The sequence below is a fragment of the Gouania willdenowi genome, chromosome 11 (genome assembly GCF_900634775.1).
Source record: "Gouania willdenowi chromosome 11, fGouWil2.1, whole genome shotgun sequence".
Lineage (NCBI taxonomy): Eukaryota > Metazoa > Chordata > Actinopteri > Blenniiformes > Gobiesocidae > Gouania > Gouania willdenowi.
In genome coordinates this window covers 26,157,925-26,181,135 of record NC_041054.1, presented here as the reverse complement: position 1 = coordinate 26,181,135, position 23,211 = coordinate 26,157,925, and the positions used below count along the sequence as shown (strand labels likewise).

Here is a 23,211-nt window from a genome sequence, read left to right as displayed (position 1 = left end):
ATTATTTTTTTTTTAGTTGATTGTTATTATTTAATGTTTACACTATTAGAGAGAGCACAGTTCACCAAGTCAAATTCCTCGTGTGTATAACATACATTACTTGGTCAGTAAAGTTGATTCTGATTCTGATCCAGACCAATCACCACTACTGGTCCTGGCACCATCTCCTTGTTTAAAGTAAACCTTTTCTCCTGTCTCATATTTTTCATCTGTGTATCTGTGCTGTTTTCGTAATGCCCTTCCTATCCTCTCTGAACATTCAACTTCAGTGAAAGCCTTCCTCGAGGCATGCAAAGCTGATATGTGTTCTCCTACCCTTGTACTCACTGTAGTGCCCTCCAGTGCAGGCAGTTCATCCACCAGTACAGAAGGAAGGTTAGGATTTTGACCAAACACCAGTTGATGAGGGCTATAACCACGAACACTGTGCATAAAGTTCTTAGCCATTAAAGCCCAGTCCAGGGCAGTGCACCAGTCACAACTTTTTTCCAGTTTCATTTTCTGGACGATGTTTGTCAGTATCTGATTTTGTCGTTCCAACAGCCTGTTGCTCCAAGGATTGTATCCTGCTGTTGTCCTGATCTCGACATTGAAGTTTTCTGCCGTGTCCCTGAACTCTTCATTATTGAATTCTCCACCGTTGTCACTGAAGAGCTTTTTTGGGGGACCATGAACACATGCATGTGTGGATGAAAGAGTTGACAATTACAGAAGATTTATTTGTTTTCTGCAGTCAGGTCTAGACCTTGATGAAGATGACGAGCATGCAGATGAGTTTCCCTGAGACAGTTTCTGACAGTTTGTGCAGAAATTCCTTGACTATGCAAACCAACAGTTGCAGCAGCTGTCCAGGTGGCTGGTCTCAGACGATCATGGAGGTGAAAATAATAATAATAATAATAATGCATCAGTTTTATATAGCGCTTTATCATAGACACTCAAAGTCGCTTTACAGAATTAAGGCATTATTCTTTCACTCCACACTTAGTGGTGGTAAACTACTATTGTAGCCACAGCTGCCCTGGGGCAGACTAACGGAAGCGAGGCTGCCATAGTGCACCATCGGCCCCTCCGACCACCACCAACACTCACTCACACACTACATTCATACTAGGCAATGTAGGTGAAGTGCCTTGCCCAAGGGCACAATGACAGATACCACTGGGTGACTGCCACCCCACTGTGGCACCTGGAATTCTCAGTGGTCTCCCATCCAACTACTAACCAGGCCCAGACCTGCTTAGCTTCCGAGATCTAACGGGATCGGGCAATGACAGGCTGGTATGGCCACAAAATGTTGGATGTGGAGATTCTGGGCTGGTGTGGTTACACGTGGTCTGCGGTTGTAAGGCCGGTTGGATGTACTGCCAAATTCTCTGAAATGCCTTTGGAGACAGCTTATGGTAGACAAATGAACATTCAATTCATGGGCAACAGCTCTGGTGCACATTCCTGCAGTCAGCATGCCAATTGCACCCTTCCACAGAACTTGCGACATCTGTGGCATTGTGCTGTGTGATTAAACTGAAATTTTTAGAGCGGCCTTTAATTGTGGCCAACCTAAGGCACACTTGTGCAATAATCATGCTGTCTCATCAGCATCTTGATATGCCACACCTGTGAGGTGAGATGGATTATCTCTTCAAAGGAGAAGTGCTCACTAACATAGATTTAGACAGATTTGTGAACAATGTTTGTGAGAAATATGTCTTGTGTGTATAGAAAATGTTTTAGATATTTGAGTTAATCTCATGAAAAATGGGAGCAAAAACAAAACTGTTGCATTTATATTTTTGTTCAGTGTAGTTCCTGCCCTTTTTAATGATATTTTACACAGCAGGAGTGGAATATCAACTTATGACAACTTCTGTCTCAATGTTTGTCTCATTTTGTCCATCCTATTTAGCAAGTAAATGCACTTTTCTGGTTGAATATATCACATTTCCCCTCTCCAAAACAAAACAGCCTGCAGATGGACCTTTCTGTACTCCTCTGCTTATTTACCTGCTTTTCACAGAGATCATCAAAATAGCTTTCAAGCCACTTTTCTCCACACACGATGCAAGTGCATGCAGTGTCTATGATGGATGAGCCCGCAGCTTCAGTCATAAAATTCTCAGTTTTAGACATTTTTTTTAAATTACTTTATTAATCCCTAAAGGGAAATTACATTGCACTCTGTTAATTTTAGGGACATGCTTCTCACACACATAGGCCCGAATCACACACATGCACAAACAGGACATGCATTAATGGAGAGATGTCAGAGTGGGGCTGCTTTTACAATGAAGGGAGTGCGCCAGAGCAGTGTTGGGGTTTGGTGTCTTGCTCTCGGGCACCTCAACAGTGCTCGAGAAGTGCCCTGGCACCTCTCCAGCTACCAGAACAACTTCCGTATTTTTGGTCCGCATTAAGACTTGAACCGGCCACCCTCCGGTTTCCAATCCATGTCTCTATGGACTGAGCTACTGCTACCAATGCTCGTCCAATAACCGCAGGATTGGGAATTCAAATCCCACTCTATCCATGTCATTGTCATTGTGTCCTTGGGCAAGGCACTGTACCCACATTCCCTCGTAGGAATAAGTATGAATTGTGCATGAATTTTGGTCGTGGTCAGAAGGGCCGTAGGTGCAGAATGGCAGCCTCACTTCTGTCAGTATGTCCCAGGGCAGCTGTGGCTACAATGTAGCTTACCACCACCGGTATGATTGGTATGAATGAATAATGATTTTATTGAAGCGCTTTGAGTCTCCTTGAAAAAAGCGCTACTTAAATTCAATCTTTATTATTATTATTATTATTATTATTATTGGAAGTTGATTGCACTTCATTTTCATAAAACATACGAGGCACTTTGATAGATAAATGTAATTTTTTTTTTTTTTTTTTTTTTTTTTTTAAGAATGTAAAAACTTGAAGCAAAAGTTTTTTCTTTTTAAAGTAATTTGATAGTTTGACAAACATACCACTTGTTTTTTAATATTTGTACTTGAATTACAGTTAGTTACCATTTACTTGTTCTCACAAGTTTAAAAAATAAATAAATTGTATTTAATACCATTACAAATGTGTTGTTTTAACTGCACATGAGGTCGTTATCTCAAATATAAATTAAAAGTTTAGAATATTGGTGTTCAAAATACTAAATTAAACAACTTCCTTTAGTCTTTAATTTTTCACACTTTAAAAAAAACAGGTTACACTGCAGACCTGTTTGGAGCAGTGTGCATAGCAGTGTTCTGGTTATACAAATAAAGAAAATCACAGGGTTTGGGGTAGATGATAAAACATTAATCTACAGGACAACCTAAAAAAACTTCTTAAACCACCAATAAAGTGTCCTGAGTTTTAAGTTTCCTTGTAGTGGAAAATAAAAAATAAAAAATGTCCAAACACATCAGCTTTGTGGATTCTAAAATGTAAAAATATAAATCTAAAAATAACTTGTAACAGCATACAATATAAAAGCTCCTAAAAGTCAAACATTCTACAGAAATATTAAAGTGCATCATGTGTAACATTTTCATAAGTCAACAGGTAATGACAGATTGAACATGGCACAGGTTAGATGTTTTTAGTCTTACTAGTACAGTGCCCGTCGGAAGTATGTATTCATGTGGGAGCATAAGGAGTATATTGGCGGGTGCAAAATGTGGGTGCAATTTTCCTGGTTTAATTCTATGGGACATGTGCATGACTTCATGACTTTTATATTTTTTTGTGCATAAATGTTTGCTGGTTTTTATTTACATTTTTTTGTAATGTATGTTTTTTTGGAGTCATGTGTATTTTTATATAATTATTGTTTTTGTTGCTATTGCATTGTGATTCAGGAGTAATTTTGTGTTTTTTTTGTATATATATTTAGTTTTGTGTATTTTGAGCCATTTTCATATTTTTGTTGTATTTTTCTGTAAATGTATGTTTTTTTGAAGTCGAGTACAGTGCCCGTCGGAAGGATGTATTTACTGTATATAGTGGTAGCTTAAGAAGAGTTGTTAATAATGAGCATAATAACAACAACAACATACTCTGTAGCATTATAAAGGGGTATATTTGCAGGTGCAAAGTAAAATAGCGTGTGCAATTTCCCTGGTTTAATTCTGAGACATGCGCATGATAAATGTGTTTTTATATATTTTTTTGTTTGGTGTTTTTTTCTGTAATGTACAGTGCCCGTCGGAAGTATGCATTCATGTGGGATTATAAGTATTTAGTTTAGTGTGTTTTGAGTCATTTTCATGTTTTTGTTGTCGTTTGGTGTATTTTTCTGTGTTGTGTTTTGTGTAATTTTTGTATAAATATTTCATTTTGTGTATTTCGAGTCATTTTCATATTTTTTTGTTGTCGTTTAGTGTGTGTGTGCCTGCCTAACTTTCACTAAACTCATCTATTTTCAGTAGTTAGGTGTAGTGGCAGGTGTGTCGTGAGTGAAGCTGCAGTAATCATCAGGCCGGCTTCACTATGTAGCACCGTTTACTGATCTGACTCAACACTACAGTCACTACCACCCAATGAACGGGTGTCGTGACACAGACTGTAACCGGACTAAATGGTGGTACACACGTAGACACGTAGACAGTGATCGATGACGAAGAGCGCCTGATCGGTGTGTGTGTGTGTGTGAGAGACTCTCTACCTTGGACACAAATCTCCTCCGTTGGTTCTCTCACACACGCGCTGCTGAGAAATGTGCAGCTTTCAACACAGCAGCCATTGCCGTCAATAACTTCCGGGTGAGGTCTGTCCGGTCTAAATAGCGTACGGTCCAACTAACATGAAAATAAATGTTTCGAAATGTCATCACCAAATAAAGAACAGTAAAAAAGTATTTTTCCTCAAAATAGAAAAGAGAAGTCCACGGGAGCTCATGCACGCACCGAAAGTGAGCTGTGCTATGAAATAGATATAGATGGTACCCTGAGGTCAAAAGTTGAATAGGTTTCATTTCAGAGCCGTCCAGAAGTGAAATAAAATTAAAATAAACATTTTGAAATGACCAAATTACTCCAAAAAAACAGATACACACACTCTGGGTATTTGGAACCCGTTGACCGAGTTTCAGGTCGAACTCGCACCGCGTCGGGGAGATATTTGCTCCACACACACACACACAGACCTCCCTTGCTTTTATAGGTAGATTACAGTCACTTGTTCATTAGTGGCATCTTTTTCTTTATATCACAAGCCGTGAACTCCATAATTTTCCTCGTAGTAGCTTTGCTCTTTTCACAAATAACCGCTCTCAGCGGACCACTTGCACTTTGCTCCGCTAGCTTTAGCTTGATTGCTAGCTTCAAATGCTGCATACTGGTGGTTTCTTAAATGAGGTAGCGTTTTGTTTGCAGCTCCACCAGGACTTATTTCCGCATTGCAGAAATTGCAAATTGCAATGCTTTGCTCTCTTTTTTTGTGTAATACTGCTGAACTGTAGACATGCTAAGCTAACCATGCTCCGAGTGACTGTTGTTGTTATCCTGTGTAGCAGAGGCATGCACATGCACGCACATGGACACGTGACCTGGTGGGCGGGGCCTGCCTGTCAGTCATCTCACAGCAGAAGAGGACAGTGGCTGCCTTTATGAATGACTAACACCTTTGCGGAGATAGAAAAGATTGGCTGAAAAGATCAGTTTCATATGCAAGGATCTGCCGATCTCGCAAAATAAGGGAAAATCAGCACTGATCGCTCGGCCGGCCAATCGATCGTTGCATCCTTAATTCTTACTACCCTCAGCAGAGCCTCTCAGTACCCAGGGGCTGGATTTTATCATTGCTGGTCATGTACCAAGCGAAATGGGTAGAGTGATGGCTGGCGGGGCTGGAAGTCTCTCCCATCGATTTTGCAAAATCCAAAATGCTCGATCGGGCCAAACAAGGTATCAGCACCCGCTGGAGGCCCCAAAAAGTCGGTATTTCCCTCTACCAAGGGTATCCACGGTCAATGAGAGTCAGCGTCTACAGACACGCATACTCATGCAAATGCGTGAAGGTCCAAAAATGGCCTTTTTTTTAGGAACGGTCATGAAAGTGTCTTTTCAGAGGGCTAAAACTTCGGAAAACAGGCGGGTTTAGGAAAACAAACCTGAAATACTATGCTGTTGGGGTTCCAAGAACTATTGGAGATTAACAAAAAAAAAACATACGCCCATGGCTCAGTGGTCAAGTGGGTCGTCCAAGTCACTGTTGTGTCCTTAGGCAAGGCACTATAACCACATTTCATAGTATGAATGTGGTGTGTAAGTGAGTGCCGCACTATGGCAGCCTTGCTTCTGTCAGTCTGCTCAAGGGCAGCTGTGGCCACAATAGTAGCTTACCACCACTGTGTGTAGAGTGAAATAATAATCCACATCAATGTAAAGCACTTTGAGTGTCTATGAAAAGCGATATATAAAATCCAATGCATTAGTATTATTAATAATTTTGGATTTTTAAATTAAAAAAAATATTATTTAGAAAATGCATAATATATTGATTTGGGTTGTCTTAGTGAGATAATAAAATTGGTTTGATGATCCGAAACATTTAAGTGTGATAAATATGCAAAAATAATCAGGAATCAGGAAAGCGGAAAATACTCATTCACGGCATTGTATATTAATGCTTCCACAGCCATAGCTCGATCGTCAGTGCCTGTAAACTCCCTCACCATGGTAAGATCATTTATAAACCACAAAGTCACAAAAGTTACTTTTTGAGTGAGGTTTGTCATGTTGTCGTCTTCTAAAAGCTTCTCTGAAATTCTGTATGTTCACCATAGAAATGTGTGCAATTTCAGGCCTCCCACCTGTTTGTGTGTTGCCTCGCGCACATTGAGGATTTTGCCTCTCAGAGGGAAGACTCCGTAACGATCCCGTCCCAGGACTCCAAGCCCAGACACGGCTAGAGACTTGGCTGAGTCTCCCTCAGTGAGGATGAGAGTGCATTCTGAGGAGTGTTTGCCACCTGAGAGACAGATATGGAAAGGAATATCAGAGGGAGGGAAATGCACAGGGTAGATTTCACTCCACACCAACACATTTACATTGTGAATGATCCTGTTGATGAAACAAAAAAGCCTTTGTGAGCATATGAATGGAGCTTTTGTTTGGACACAAATATAACGCTGTCATTAAAATTCAGCAACGATCGTTGCAGAAATATCCATTTCTATAATATCTATATTTGAGCATTTCCCCACTGACACAGGGAAATGTTCATGGGTTGCAACTTGCACATGAATGTTATTTCTGAGCACAAATCTGTGTGTGCTGCGGCCTCCATCCTGAATTACTGAAGTGGTGATTAAAGGTCACAAAGGGAGCTAACCTGGAGCTTAAATAGTCAATACATACACACAATTAGTTATGCATAAGATATATATGGAAAGTACTAAAAACTAGTGTAGTGCTATGGTGATGCATTACACTTTGTTTGTGGTGTTAATGCCACGCAATGAGAGAACGCATGGGGCTCTGTGTCTGATGTAGGAGGAGCCGGGGGAGGTATTAAAAGGCAGCAGGTTATGAGATGAAAAAAAGCGCACCTGTGGAGGACTTAAGTGGTGACATAGCAGAAAGCACCTGCTGAGCCGTGGCAGGACACAAATAGTAACGACGCCGATCACCTGCTGACGTGGCAAAGCGCACCTGTTGATCCGTGTCAAAACGCACACCGCAGGTCGTCTAATCGGCGCTGATCCGTGGCTGTACGCACGCCGCAGTTTACCTGGTCACCTTCTGACGTGGTTGCAGGCCAACCCTATGCCAACACCAGGACACACGCCGCTGATCCGGCACACTGCTGTGGCAGCAGGATGCCGACCGACCTCAGCAGCGAAACCCACCTCGGACCGTGTGGTGTCCGTGAGTAATCACCGTATGGGCCCCAACAACTAGTATATGAAAAAAAACTTAATATCCCACCGCTTGGTGGGGATTGAGGTATTGTTATTTTGTTGACTAGTTTAACATTTTGGGAAAGCTGAATTACATTGCTGCTTTGCAAAAAGGTTACTTTAAGTTACCTCCAGAGGGAAAATAAAGTTTGTGTTTTGAAATATTATTCTGTCTGGTGCCTGGTTTATATATACTGTAAGTAAACAGAGAATGAGCTAATTCACCACACTCAGCTAAAAACTCAGACTACTGGTATTTGTGTAACTTATACTTAAACTGAGGGTTACACTAAAAAAAAACTAAAACTTAACAGAAATGAGAGTAAAGGACAACAAAAATATGCAACAAATGACTCCAAAACACAAAAACTCAAAAGACAATAGACTAAAAATATATAGAAAAAATTTAAAACTTTACTAGTACTTCTAGCAACACAAAACTATCTACTAGTAGACAATTTTGTGTTACTACTCGTAAGATCTACCGGTACTTGTGCACGAATGTGCCAAAAACATTTACTAGTAAAACTAAATTTTTGTTCACCGGTGCTACAAGTAAAAATTCTTACTAGTAGTACTAGCAGACTGTTTATAGTCTATTAGTATAGCAAACCGATTCACTAAAAGACCAAATGCACAGGAAGTAGGAGGGGTTTTACCAAATCCAGCTCCCTGATTGGTTGGAATATTTTCAAAAGCCAATGGGAAGCCTGAATTTGCTTTTCGCTTCCATCTTATTAGCATGTAAAGCTAACTAGTAGTACTAGCAGAGGTGTAGTCTTATTTTCCACTTATCTGTCATCAGTGGAAGTGTCTGTCGCTAAGTTAATAGCTCTTTAAAGTGAACAATGAGAGCTAGGAACCAATTCATTTTAATTTCTCATCTAAGCGGTTCCTGATTGATTAATGTAGTGAAGACTAGGGGCACAGCATGGTGGGCAGAGAACCAAAGACTGAGTGAGAAATTTGGTGCTACACATGCTGTAAAGGTGAGGAAAATTAGTGTTTGGACACATTTTAATGCCATGGAAAGTTTCAGCAAAGAGGACAGACTGAAGCATCTCAAGTTTAGATGTTATGTTATGGAGTTTAATATAAAAATATTAAGTTATTCATATATAAGTTTTCAAAAATATAAGTTAATGTAAATGCTCCTTCCATCTGCTTTTGGCCTAGCCCCACTGTCAAATTTGAGAACCTATTGTGGCCCTGGTCATAAAGTTTACCCACCCCGATCTGAATGTTTCATATCACACAAGCTCCACAAACAACCTGCAGACACACGCGGGCAGTCCATCAACTCCATCTTTAGTAGGCTATTATACATGTATTATTGTGGCACTCTGATGTTAAAAATACAAGTAAAACCCAATAAAGAAAAAAATACGTAATATAATGTATAATAATAATTATAGAGAAACAAAAAAATAGGTCAGTTTAGGTACATTGCTAGTTTGGGTAACTTCTGAAAAAGTAGACCGAAAAATATTGTGGGTCTTACCAGGTGAGAGAATATTATCAAATAGTTGAATCAAAATGCATGATTGCCTGTTACTGGTCAATGGGCTAGTATTGGTTTAGTAATTCCATAATCGTTCCTCCCTGAGATAAAGCAGCTGAAACTATTTGACAATGGCCATGATTGTATGATTTTTTTTAAAAATTTGAATAAATTATTCAGAATGAGAGTTGTGCTTTGTGTTTACATTAAAATAGTAAATCCAAATTGAGGTTTACATAGAAACATTTATTTTTTTTCAATTCTGCTTTAGGTCTGGGGGTTGGGAAGGCTTCTGATTGGACTAAAAAAACAAAACAAAAACAAAAACAAACCTTTTCTTTTCGGCTACAACAAAGAAGACTACATAATACGAACTACTTTCACTTTGATTTTGATTGTAGTTTTGAAGCAACAGCTAGACAATAACATACTGTCTCAGTTTGCTCAGCTGAGAAGGTGAAGGACGATAGAAGATGTACTTTGGCCAATCAAAGCCAGTGGTTAGTGCAACAGCTGCTCTACCTCCATCTACAAGATTTTGAACAGAAGGACAACTTTCGGACGACCCACGCCGGTTTTGTTTGCTGATATTCCGTGTGTGATAAGTCCGTGTGAATGTCCGCATGTTTATGCTTCTGTCCATCCACTATTTTCAAAACAACAATGTCTTCTAATACTATCATTAAATAAATAGTCTTGGTTCGAGTACAATGCCAAAGATTTCTTCGGGCGGCCATCCTGGATTATGTCGTCACAGCGCACCATCACTACAAAATGACCGTAATTAATTAAAAGTGAAATGAATGTTTACAAGATTGAGGAATTATTCAATTCAGAATTAAAATCAGTATAAACCAGCCACCTAATTCAGATTGAAGTTTAATTCAGAATGGCCATTTTCACTCTGAATTAGGAGTTTACAAGGTCATTTTTAATCTTTTTAAAGATGATTTAATTTTCATTCTGAATTAAAGGGGAATTACAGCTCTCATGTAAACATAACCAATGTGCACATTGGCTACTCAACTTTTGCCACTTTGTTTAAAAAACACAATCGCAACAAACAGCCCGTTTTAGAAACAGGGTATTTTTTTAAGATTGTTTATAAACAAAGTGGTAGAATTTGAGAGTGTACCCCCTTCTCCAGGGACCCCTACACCACGGAATACCCGTCAACATTTTTCAGTGTCCTAGTAGTACTTGTGACACTTTTTATAGCACTATTTAAATGCACCAATAAACCAAATGTAAGTATTTGGAGAGCTGAACTATGGTTGATATCATCAATATCCAATACTTTAGCACACAAACACAGGAAGCCTTGTAGCTCTACTGCACACATGCACACACACCAGCATCGTTGGCGTCGTCCAGCTTGGGGATGCCTTTGATCTTGCTGTACTTCACTGAGGAACATTTCTTGTTCAGCTGCGTCTGAGCTTTGAACTTGACCCAGTTCAAAATGCTCTCGACGATCCCACAGTTTGTCGCCTGCAAGTAAGAGGACACGTTCTTTACTGATGGGAGTGATTAATGAGAAAACGCCTGAAGCAAGATCTGAGATGCCTTACAGCCCTGATGAACTTCTCTGAAAGAGGGCATCTGGACCCAAAGTTCTTGGTCTGGAGTGTCATGTTCTCCTTGGTCTGGGAGTCAAAGCTGGGATTCTCGATCAATGCATTGACAAAAACCCAGATGTGGTTTTTGACCTAAAGCAAAAAACAGGGATATCTCAGCTGGTTTCCAATGCAACTTTGTAAGATCAGTTGTCTGAACAAATGAAACCTCAACAATTCATTAAAAAATAATCTTGCTGGAGTTGCATCATCATGTTGCCATAAAGTCACCTGAAAAGGTTTGACAGACACGCCTGCTTTGTTCTTCTTCTTCACCACTTCGATGAGTTTGGCCACAATCTGGTCCACCACGTAGTCGATGTGTCTGCCTCCCTGTCACACACACACACACACACACACATGCAGGAGCGCACAAACACACACACTAAGATACAAACTCTGCTGCTCGTTGACTTCCGGCTTCGCCCTCCTGATACCTTGGTTGTTGCGATGCTGTTGACAAAGCTGATTTGCTGGAAACCCTTCTCGCTCAAAGTGAGGCACACCTCCCACCGATCGTTCACCATCTCATTCACCACCTTCAGGGCGACGCCCGTCTCATCCAGCTTATCCTTCACATACAAATCCACATAGCTGCGGAAGCCGGTAACCTTCAGAGACAGAAAGAACACACATAGCATTGTCTAAATGACTCAACCAAATATTACAGTCTGCACTTTATAGGAAAGCCAGGCTGTCAATAATAATAATAATAATAATAATATTTCATACACTTAAAAGAAAATTGTTGCACATTGTGGCCCTCATTTATCAACTGTTCATACGTTCAGATCTGAGCGTACAATGTGCGTTTGACCAAATTCACGCAAGCATCAGTATTTATCAATTCTGACGCGAGTGTACGCTACGATCAGATCTCACGTCAGGTCTGACTTTGTGTACGGAAATCTGAGTGTGTGGATTTGTGGTGCAACATAGCAAAATCTGACTGTGTGGGAAAATAATGTATTAAACAAGCAGTAAAATAACTCAAAAACCCAAAACGACAACAAAAGTGTCTAATATAACTCCAGAAATGCACAAAATGACTTTTAAATTGTTTTTGATAAAATTATTTTTAAAACTGTTCCAAATTGGGGATATTAATTTGGATCATCCCTTATCTTATTAAAATATTTCCTGAAAATGTCATCAAAATGTGTCACTGAGTTTTTGTTTTATTTTGTTCACAAAGAAAACAAAACAAACAGATACAGTGGATATAAAAAGTCTACACACCCCTGTTCAAATGCCAGGTTTTTGTGATGTAAAAAAATTCCACCAAGATGAATGATATCACCACTTTTTCCACCTTTAATGACCTATAACTTGTACAATGCAATTGAAAAACAAACTGAAACCTTTCAGGGAGGTGAAGTAAAAATAAAAAACTGAGAGAATGAGGTTACAAAAGTGTGCACACCCTCTTATGACTTGGGACGGGGCTGTGTTCAGATTTAACCAATTACATTCAAACTCATGTTAAATGAAAGTCAGCACACACCTGTCACCATTTAAAGTGTCTCTGATTAACTCCAAATAAAGTTCAGCTGTTCTAGTAGCTTTTCCTGACATTTTTGTAGCCACGTCTTCCAGCACAAGCCATGGTCCTCAGAGACCTTCCAAAGCATTAGAGGGATCTCATTGTTCAAAAATATCAGTCAGGTGAGTACAAAAGAATTTCCAAGGAAATAAATATAACATGGAACACAGTGAAGACAGTCATCATCAAGTGGAGAAAATATGGCACAACAGTGACTTTACCAAGAACAGGACATCCGTCCAAAATAAATGACAAGACGAGAAGAAAACTTTTCAGGGAGGTTTCCAAGAGGCCTACAGCAACATTGAAGGAGCTGCAGGAATTTCTGGAAAGTACTGGCTGTGTAGTACATGTGACAACAATCTCCCATCCTCTTCATATGTCTGGGCTATGGAGTAGGGTGGCAAGACGGAAGCCTTATCTTACTAAGAAAAACATCCAAGCCCGGCTTACTTTTGCAAAAACACATTTGAAGTCTCCCAAACACATTTGGAAAAATGTGTTATGGTTCCATAAAACGAAGGTTGAAATTTTGGCCATAATTCCAAAAGGTACATTTGGCGCAAAAAAATACTGCTCATCACCAAAAGAACACCATACCTACAGTGAAGCATGGTGATTGCAGCATCATGCTTTGGGGCTGTTTTTCTTCAGCTGGAACTGGGGTTCCAGCTGAACAGTTCAAAATACCAGGCAGTGTTGGCACAAAACCTTCGGGCTTTTGTAAGAAAGCTGAAGATGAAGAGGAACTTTCACTTTCAACACAACAATGACTCTAAGCACACAGTCAAATCAACAAAAGAATGGCTTCACCAGAATAAGACTGAGGTTTTGGAATGGCCCAACCATAGCCCAGACCTGAATCTGATTGAACATCTGTGGGGTGATCTGAAAATGGCTATGCACAGGGGATGCCCTCGCAATCTGTCAGATTTGGAGCAGTGTGGCACGTCAAGATGTGCCACACTGATAGACTCTTACCCAAAAAGGCTGAGTGTTGTAAGAAAAGCCAAAGGTGCTGCAACAAAGTATTAGTTTAAGGGTGTGCATATTTATGCACCCAGGTTATATTAAGTTTTTTATTTTTCCCCTTTAAAGGTTTCAGTTTGTTTTTCAATTGCATTGTACAGGTTATAGGTCACATTAAAAGTGGAAAAAGTAGTGAAATTATTCATCTTGGTATCATTTTTTTGACATCACAAAAATCTGGGATTTGAAGAGGGATGTGTAGACTTTTTATATCCACTGTATATAGTGGCAGAAAGATAACCTCCTTGGTGGTGGTAATGACAGAGAAAAACACAAAAAGACAACAAAGATTACTCCAAAAACACGAAATGGCAGAAAAATATACAAAACGACAACAAAAACGCACAAAAAGACTCCAGAAACACACGACGATGACAAAACAAAAATAAAAGGACAACAATTATAAACAAAAAAAACTCAAAAACACACTGAATGACTCCATAAACAAAATGACAACAAAAACACACAAAATGAATGAAAAAAATTACACAAAATGTCAACAGAAAAACACACACACAGATTGGTCAGCATTCTAAATGCTGACGTGAATTTGAGTGTTCCAAACAGGGGTTAAACTCTGAAAGTGATGCAAAAGGATAAAATGTGTAATGAGACGTCAAAGACTTACAGGGACTTTCTTTCCATTCAGCATCACTTTGACTCCCTTGCAGGAGCCTGCTACATCATATGCTCTGCGCGTGAGGAGTGCTACAATGTCTTTGTCCAGTTTTTCCATCTTAAACTTGGACAGGTCGGGCTGGAATGTCACAGAGGTGAAGTCCTCTCCGTCAAAGAACTTGATCTTGGGGTCCGAAGTCTTGGTCATGTTGTTCTGCCACGTCTGAGGATTGTCAAACACACAAAATGTTAAACCTGGATCTTCCTCCAAGCTCATCACTTGTTCCATAAATACATTTAACACCATATTCTTTCACCCAGAAATGTGCAGCCCATCTCAACTTAGCCCACCTCTATGGTAGTGGGTGCTTTTTAGTCTTCATCAGCCATTTCCCCGCCGTCACACAAGGTGCCAACAATGTATAAAGGGTGCTCCCGAGAGGGTTCAGTGATACACAAAACCTTACCTGAGGAAAGGCCATGTCACACCATGCTTAAAAAAACAGTAGTTACTAAATTTTAATATTTAGATGCTTTACGGGTAAAACAGCAGTAATCAGGCATATGAACAAAAATTGGCTTTGAATAGACACTGCAGGAATCAATCAGTCAAATCAACTTGTGCATTATTTTACACTTTTCCATTATGTTTCATCGTATTTCCTTTTTGAGATGGCTTTCCTGGCCATTAAACTTCCCAAAATTGCACTAAACATGCTAAATAGTGTCAAATCTCCATGATACTATGTTAGTAAAACACAAATTACGATAATGTTCAACTCTAATTTTAAATACTAGTACAGTGCACGTTGGAAGTATGTATTCATTTGGGAGCTTAAACAGAGTTGTCAATTATGGCCAAATGAGTGTGTGTTTGAAGGTTAGATGTACAAAAAAAGTGTAAATAGTCTATAGTGTTATAAAGGGGTACATTTGCGGGTGCAAAGTAAAATAGCGTATACTATTTCCCTGGTTTAATTCTATGGGACATGCGCACAATAAACAACAATAACAATAAAGTTTGTACCAATGTGGCAGTTTGGGTAGAATCTGATAAGACATAAATTCGTACAAATAAAAGTATTTATTTAGCATTTAACATTTCTTAGTGCAGGGGTGATTATTGTGTGTGTGTGTGTGTGTGTGTGTGTGTGTGTGTGTGTGTGCGTGTGTGTGTGTGTGTTATTATGGTTAGTGCTGTTTATTGTTGGTGTTTGGATCTTTGGTTTCAGCCCTCCGAAAAGGCTAAGCCAGGTTCACACAAATTTCACAACTCATGTTTGTCTTTGTTGGTTCTTACAGGAACTTTATTTGACCACAACAGAGCACAGATGGTTCGCACACAGTGCTATGTATGTATTTTCTACAGTCTATGTATGTACCGGCAAACGTCCCACCCCCACGCTCTGTCTCGTGTTTATAAAGCAGCATGAGCTCGGCTACGTAGTGGGTGGGAGGAGGGCAGGTCGTCCTCTGGCCCTACGTCACCGTGCGGGGAGGAGGAAGTCAGTGTCCAGTCTATAGACACGCCCACTCATGACTAGGCCCCAAATCAGCCTGTATGTGTATAGTTGCTCAGAAAGTGACTTTTAAGGCTAGTATAGGCAAATGGTATTCAGGGAATCCAAATAAACAAAATATGGTCAGTACGAGTACCAACAGCTCCTTGAACAGGACTACACTAATCCTGCTCACATATTATTTTGTATATCAGGTATGCTGCTGTCTGTGTGGACTCACCTGTTTAAAGCTGTGTCTGTACTCCTTGCATGCAGTCTCCACTGTGAACTTGGTGCTGAAGATGTTGCAGAGCTTGGCCCCGTACCCGTTTCTTCCACCTGAAACACAAAAGTGAAAGTTAACCACACTGACAGCAGTGACTGCACAGCATGAGCTCAGGAGACCTCTCACCTGTGACTTTCTTCTGCTCATCGTCGTAGTTGCTGGAGGTGAGCAGGTGGCCAAAGATGAGAGCTGGAACGTACATCTTCTCGTCCTTGTGCTCCACCACAGGTATTCCTTTCCCATTGTTCCAGATAGAGATGGTGTTAGAGTCACTGTTAAAGGTCAGAGGAAACGTCAGAGGTAAACAGGTGAGTTTAGAAGGAAAGTTCATCTACCTTTGACTGAGTAGTGCCTGCAAATCTTCTGTATTACAATTAAGGCTGCGCATTTAATCAAATTTTAATCAAGATTAAAATGTATCAAATTTTAATGTGATTAAAATTAATCAAATTTGAATCGTGACTAAAATTAAATTTTATTCGTAATTAAAACAAATCAAATTTTAATCGTGATTAAGTGTTTCTTGCTTAAAACCTGTAAGTTTAAGCCTAATGTTCTTAACTTTTCTTTTTACACAAATTGTTTTGAAGGAGTTGAACTGAGTCTGTAACAATGTATTTATATAGTTAGCCCATAGTACATTTAACATTTTATAGTATTGATTATTATTCTTGTTTAAAGCTGTTCTTTTGCACTCTAAACTGTTCACATATTGTTTGTTAAAAATGGTTGAATAAAATACTGATATTTTTCCTATCATGATGAATAACAGTGATTAATAATCGTGATTACAATATTGATCCAAATAATCGTGATTATCATTTTGGCTATAAGCGTTCAGCGCTAGGCTCCTTTGACTGGAGAAGTGCCCCCTAAAATAAGATCAGATAACCTTTATTAGTCCCACAAAGGGGCAATTTGCAGTGTTTCAGCAGCAGCAGATAAATAAACAACATAAAAAAGAAGATATATACACACGTAAATTCTGTATTACAATAAAATGCTATCACATGATTGGGCTAAAGCTGCTGCTGTCACCAGCTGGTGAAGTTGTTTTACAATCTCAGCCACAATAATTGTTAGACTAATAGTGCAAAGTTTAAAACATAATGCATTACCAATAATATTCACAATCTATTTATATTAATGATTTTTTTTAACTTCTAAAATACATTTCAAAATTATATGACTGCAATTTATTTTAAGTATTCTACTTACAGAGACAATAGAAAATCTACTAACATGCAAATAATTTAATATTTTATGATTAATGTTTCTCCGTCATGTGATCTCAGTAACATAACGAGGCTGCTGTTTACTGAACACAATAGAAGATAAAGGAACTCTTTAAGGATTGCATTGTGTCTCTAACCAAGCTATTTGATGAGGTGTCATTTAGGGCTTAGAGGAGACACACCGGAGTCTTTAGAAAGCCTCACCACACACAGACTGAAAGAGCCTTGTGGCTTGTGTGTGTGTGTGTGTGTGTGTGTGCGTAAAAGCAGCAGGAGCTGGAGTGCCGCAGGACGAATGGCATCATTTATACTGTGAGCGACATTAGAGAGGCAGCAGCAGCTTGGCTGAAGGACATGGCGATGTTTCAGCATCCACAGGATGGAGGTGAACTGCATATTAAACACCAGCTCATTATTCTGCTGTGTCGTCTCGCTCTATGAGTGTCAAACCTCCACACACTGCTTTATGCCACAGCAGAAACAAAAAGAGTCTAAGGCTGAACAGGTTACGGTCACACTTTAGGAAAGATAGAATACTCACGGGTCGATCGTGATCTTTATGGCTGTCATGTTCTTGTCCCTTTGTTTGTTGTCTGCAGCATTAACTGTCAAAGAGATTCATCACAATGTGAAGTCAGACATAGGACGTGCACCACAGCTGAAAGCAAAAAGAATTTTTTTGTTCAACAAATAATGATTTAGCAAGAAATTCCTTCTTCAAAGGTGAACACAACAGAAACTGATTGAGAATCACTGCTGAGGGACAAACAATAGGGTGGAACAATGTTGCAACTGTTGTGTATGCATGAAAAAGTGGAGGTGTCAAAGATAACTGATATTTTGCACCCATTCATGTGCTGCATTAGAAGTGTCCCGATACAACTTTTTCACTTCCAGTACAAAACCAATATCAGAGAAATATGATATCAGCATGAATTAAACATACTTTTATGAGTTATTTTGTAGTGTGGAATGTTAGAAAAAACTTGACCAAGTGATTTTATTCAAACAGAACAATCGTCAGCAACAGTAGGAGTAAGGAAAACTGACCTATTTATAATCAACCAATGAATTACAGACATTTCAACTTTAAACAGAAGATTATTCTACACTTGAATTAAATAAATAAATAAAAAAAATTAGAAGATCCTGAAAAACAACCTCAATAAATCCAACAAAAAACATTGTGTATAGAAGAGGCTTGAGCAGAGTGTGGAACGGACCATTTATACTGAAGTGCTTACATCAGAGATTTTAGATGCATCAGATCAGGACATCCTTAATTTATCTTCCAGCAATTTGTGCTAGGGATGCACGAAAATTAAAATTCTTGGCCAAAATTAAAAATGACAAAAAAAACCAAGGCCGAAAACCAAAACACCAAGATAACTTATGCAAATTATTAGTTTAATTAGATTTATGCCTATATGAATGTGCACTAACCTCACTATTAAAGCATTATAACTGTATAAATTAACATTGATTAAAATACTAAACCAATTTAAAATCTATTAAATTTATTTAACACTGACATTCTAACTATGCACAATATAAAATAAAATGAATACAATAATACAATAACTCATACATTCAATAATAAAGTATTCGCCTATAACTGACTGAGGTGTTAAGTGCAGAGCCTAAATATGTTATCAAATGAAAACACAAAGTACATTGAAGTTGTTGATGAAGAGTAGCTTCTCTGCTTTATTACAATGAAATCTGTGATAAACACTGTGTGGGTCTCTACATGGTCTCTGAATTGTGGATTGCATCATTACTTGTGCAAATTGCTTTAATCCATCCAAGTAATGATCTTTATAACACGGACCAAGTACAGTGGCGTTCATGCAGTTGATGCGCACAAGCGTCACGGTGTAGAGGTCCGTGTCGACAGGGCTACGCGCCAACGTGACGCAAAAACATAAATCACACTGTGTACTGGTGGAGCCTTTTTGCAGCAGAGGGCGCTAGAGGTGTGGCTCTGACCTAAATTAGTATAAATGGAAGCCATAATGAGCGTCAGGTGTGGCGCTGGAGAACAAACGTATTTTACAGTGCGGAACGTACCATCGTGTGGAGTTCTACTATTTTTCATACCCTGCAATATCATCATCTTGGGTTTTTGGTCACCTCATCTGGTAGTCTACAATAAATGGACTGGCCATCGAAGCCTTTGGTATTTCATTTTTATATATTTTTGTTACAATAGCATCCACTCTACACAGCACGTGTAAGCCAACGACAAAAGCGCCATTACAGTACTTTTTATAGTTTTCCCTGCGTGTCAAGCTCTGCTTAGAAGACGCTTTAGTGCTCAGATGTATTTAAAAACACAAAGTAGTGATGCACCAAAAATTATTCGCCACATAAAAAGGGCACAGCTCATCAGCACACAATCCCTTTCACCATAAATACTGATGCACGAATGCTGACAGAAAGAGGAGCAAATAAATCCCTTTGCGCCTCTGAATGCAAGACAACACGTCTGAAATCAGTGGGACAAGGACATAATATCTACATCTTATGTGGTGCAAATGGCAGACGATGAGTCCTGTGAACAGTGATGAAGATTTCCTAACAATCTGTTATGGCGTGAACGTCTTAGCTGGAAAATGAAGCTGATGCATTATGTAGAGTAAGACTCACTCACCAAGAATCTCATCAAAGATTTTGTAAAGTCCTGGAACGTAGGTGATTTCTCTCTGGTTCATCCCGACTTCCTCGTCAAACACCCACATTTGCTGGAAAAGAAGCAGCTATATATTCAACGATATTCTTGTGGGACAATTCCCTCGAATTGTGTTCAATTCAAAGACTACTCTTGTTTGAACATGTGCTGAACATTCAAGCCTTTTTTTTTTTAATCAAATAAAGACAGTGTAGGCCTCATAGAACAATAAATCAAAGATCACTTACGAGAAAAAAGGTTGAAAGTTTGTTTTGATCTCCACTGTAAACACTCATATTGACACAGTTGGATAAGTTTTGTGCATTGCATTGTGGGATGTGGAGTCCCGAAGATGGATGCATAGAGGTGTAATTCTTATCGTGATTCGTGATTTCTACTAAGGGTGAAAAAGTCGATTTGCCGATATTTCACCGCGCGATTATTGTATCGATCCAAAAAATGCCTAAATTGATTTTTAAAAATCATGCTTTTTATAAAAATTAAGTAAGCAAGCAGCTAGGCTATTTTACCAAACATGTTTATAATATCAGCTTTGTATTAGGTATAACTCAAAATGTTAACCAATGATGGTGCAAATATAAACTCTGTTCAGTTTGACAATAAATCCACTACTAATGACTCCTAGAACTTTAATCAATATAACGTTTTCAGGTTCAAAAACGTGCTGTGATTGGACAGGATACAACACCCAACACTCACACACACTTACAGACGTGCACGCGTGTACACGCCTGCATGCGTAAGCGCCTAACAATTTTTTCAAAGTACTTACATGTCACAAAGACAGTGATCGATAGTGAAGGGCACCTGATCGCTAAAGCTTCAGTCACGCGACACCTGCCACTACACCTAACTACTTAAATTAGGTGAAAGTTAGGCAGGCAGGTACACATGTGATGGACTGGTGCGCATTAATTTAGAATCAATTTACCCCCCATTCTCACACACGCAGATTGCTATACTGATTTTAAAAAATGCTTAAAACATCACATCAGTCGACCATCAATAAAAAAATAAAATAAAAAAAAAAACAGATTTGTCATAACCAGATTTATATGAATACAACAGCTTATTATTAAGTTACATTAGGTTAACTGTAATTTATTGCAATGTATATTATAATCATGTTTTTTTGGAAAATAAATTATATTATATTCAATTTCAGCATGACGGAAGTAGCAAAACGCACAGCGGAACTAGCAAAAATTCATTTTCCAGTAGTGCGCACGCTCATAATCGATGTCAGTACGAGGTAAACTCAGACCGTGACACCAGCCTGTTTTTTCTACACGGTACCACAACCACAAAGAGGAAACATTTTAACAGCACCTACAATAAACAGCAGTTAAATGCTAAATAAATGCTTTTATTTGTACGAATTTATGTCTTTTATCAGATTCTACCAAAACTGCCACATTGGTACAAACTTTATTTATCAATGTATCATGCGCATGTCCCTTATATTTAAACCAGGGAAATCGCACACGCCATACTTACTTACTTTACACCCGCAAATATACCCCTTTATAACACTATAGAGTATGTATACCTTTTTGGACATCCAACCTTCAAACACACTCATTTGACCATAATTGACAACTCTACCTAAGCTCCCACTATATGAATACTAAGGGTGTGTATTGCCTGGCATCTGGCGATACGATTCGTATCCCGATACATAGGTCACGATACGATACTAGTGATCGGCCGATGCGGGCTGCTACTTTGGCCAATCCCATTATATACAGAGAGCCCTCCACAGGCTGCTGCTGCTGCTGGAGAGGCTGCCATGCAGTGCAACTCCCCCACTAGGAAGCTCTTCAACACAACAATACATTTTAACTTTAAAAGCATTCTTTTAACTGTTTAACTTAGCTGAAATCGTGTTTCCATACAGTTTAAAAGTGGAAACATGATTGCCAAATGCATGCTCTACATGTGTTTTGCTTGAAACTATACACTCAGCAAGTTTATGGATCCAAATGGTAAACTGAAATGCCCAATGCGTCGGCTATAAAACTGCTCATCATTGTGGCTATATGTATTCATACGGTAGCTGTCGAACACCGGTCATAGGATTAAGTAATACTGACGTTGTTCCGTGGTGTTGTCAGTGTCACAGTTGTATTTAGCGACCTGGTTGGAGGTTTGGACGTGTGTGTGTGTGTTTCTCCCTCCCTCTCTGCGTCTCACTCACTGGGACCGACACACATCACGGCAATACACGAGAGCACTGAGCTGACTGAAGGAGAGCTTTTAAAACTTTGAGAAAGTGTCCTCTGTTCCCAGTGAGAGGGTAATCAGCGAGGTCGACCAGATATATGAAAAAAAGAGCAACAGGCTGATGGGAAAAAAATCAGAGCATCTCTGTTACCAACACTATAACCTGCAGTTCCTAAACGGAGTATAAGCCTAAACTCAGCTACACATTCAATATCACAAGTGACATTTTATAGTTTTTAAGTTATTTGGTGATTTTTTTTTTTTACATTTTTCTTTTCCTAAATCTCCCCTATGTGGGGTAAAGACTCAAAAGTTTGATCTGATCATAGAGTGTATTTCTGTTACTGTGCGCAATAGTGCGACTCGTACCATTTGTTATCATCATTGTGTAATTTTTAAGATGTAAATTTAGTGAGCAAAAGTAGTATCGGCTCCAACTATCGGCTCAAGAAAATCGGCAGTCCATGTTGGTCATCGGCTAAGGCGGATGGAAAAAAACAGTTTCGGTCGATCCCTATACGACACGATAATTTTTTAAATATTCCAGTAGCCTTTGCTTTTCATAAAAAGCACAACAAAGTTTTTCATTTATATTAGCCTTTCAAATAAAACAATGAGGTATGATGAAAAAAAAATCACTTTATAATGGTTTTACAGTGATATACATCCCTCTAGTCTCATTCAGAGGGCCAGAGTTGAAAAAGTTATGTTTCCTCCCTCCCTTGTTATTCCACATTTTGTAAAAACAAAGTCAGCTTCAAACGGGACAGTAGGATTTTGCCCAGTTGGTAGGTGACGTCACCTAACACGCCTCCTAGAATGCGAGCTAATGCTACACCAGGTTATGCAGTGAGACTCGGTGTAGTGTAAGGAGGAAACAATGGGGATGTTTACGGATTCATGGCTCACAGCGCTACAACGGACTCGGTGTAGTGTAAGGAGGAAACGATGGGGATGTTTACGGATTCATGGCTCACAGCGCTACAACGGACTCGGTTGTGGAATTGGACGGTTTACAGTGACGGATGACGGAGAGCGGGAAGGAGAGTGTCTTGCTGTGTTTGCGTGTGAAAAGGAGGAGCTGTTGCTA

At 39.2% G+C, this 23,211-nt stretch overlaps 1 protein-coding gene and 1 pseudogene across 2 annotated transcripts in view; both read right to left on the bottom strand.

Moving 5' to 3' along the window:
* Positions 1-23,211, bottom strand: part of top2b (DNA topoisomerase II beta) — a 96,199-nt gene that overhangs the window by 61,557 nt on the left and 11,431 nt on the right. For both annotated transcript variants that reach the window (XM_028461155.1, XM_028461154.1), the window contains exons 3-12: positions 19,860-19,950; positions 17,748-17,811; positions 16,098-16,243; positions 15,927-16,024; positions 14,197-14,409; positions 11,434-11,607; positions 11,228-11,329; positions 10,952-11,089; positions 10,733-10,871; positions 6,791-6,948 (exon numbers count right to left, since the gene is read on the bottom strand). In XM_028461155.1, coding sequence (XP_028316956.1) covers positions 6,791-6,948; positions 10,733-10,871; positions 10,952-11,089; positions 11,228-11,329; positions 11,434-11,607; positions 14,197-14,409; positions 15,927-16,024; positions 16,098-16,243; positions 17,748-17,811; positions 19,860-19,950 — 1,323 coding nt within the window. The remainder of the gene's footprint in view (positions 1-6,790; positions 6,949-10,732; positions 10,872-10,951; positions 11,090-11,227; positions 11,330-11,433; positions 11,608-14,196; positions 14,410-15,926; positions 16,025-16,097; positions 16,244-17,747; positions 17,812-19,859; positions 19,951-23,211) is intronic.
* On the bottom strand, positions 1,178-1,295 carry LOC114472701 (uncharacterized; annotated as a pseudogene).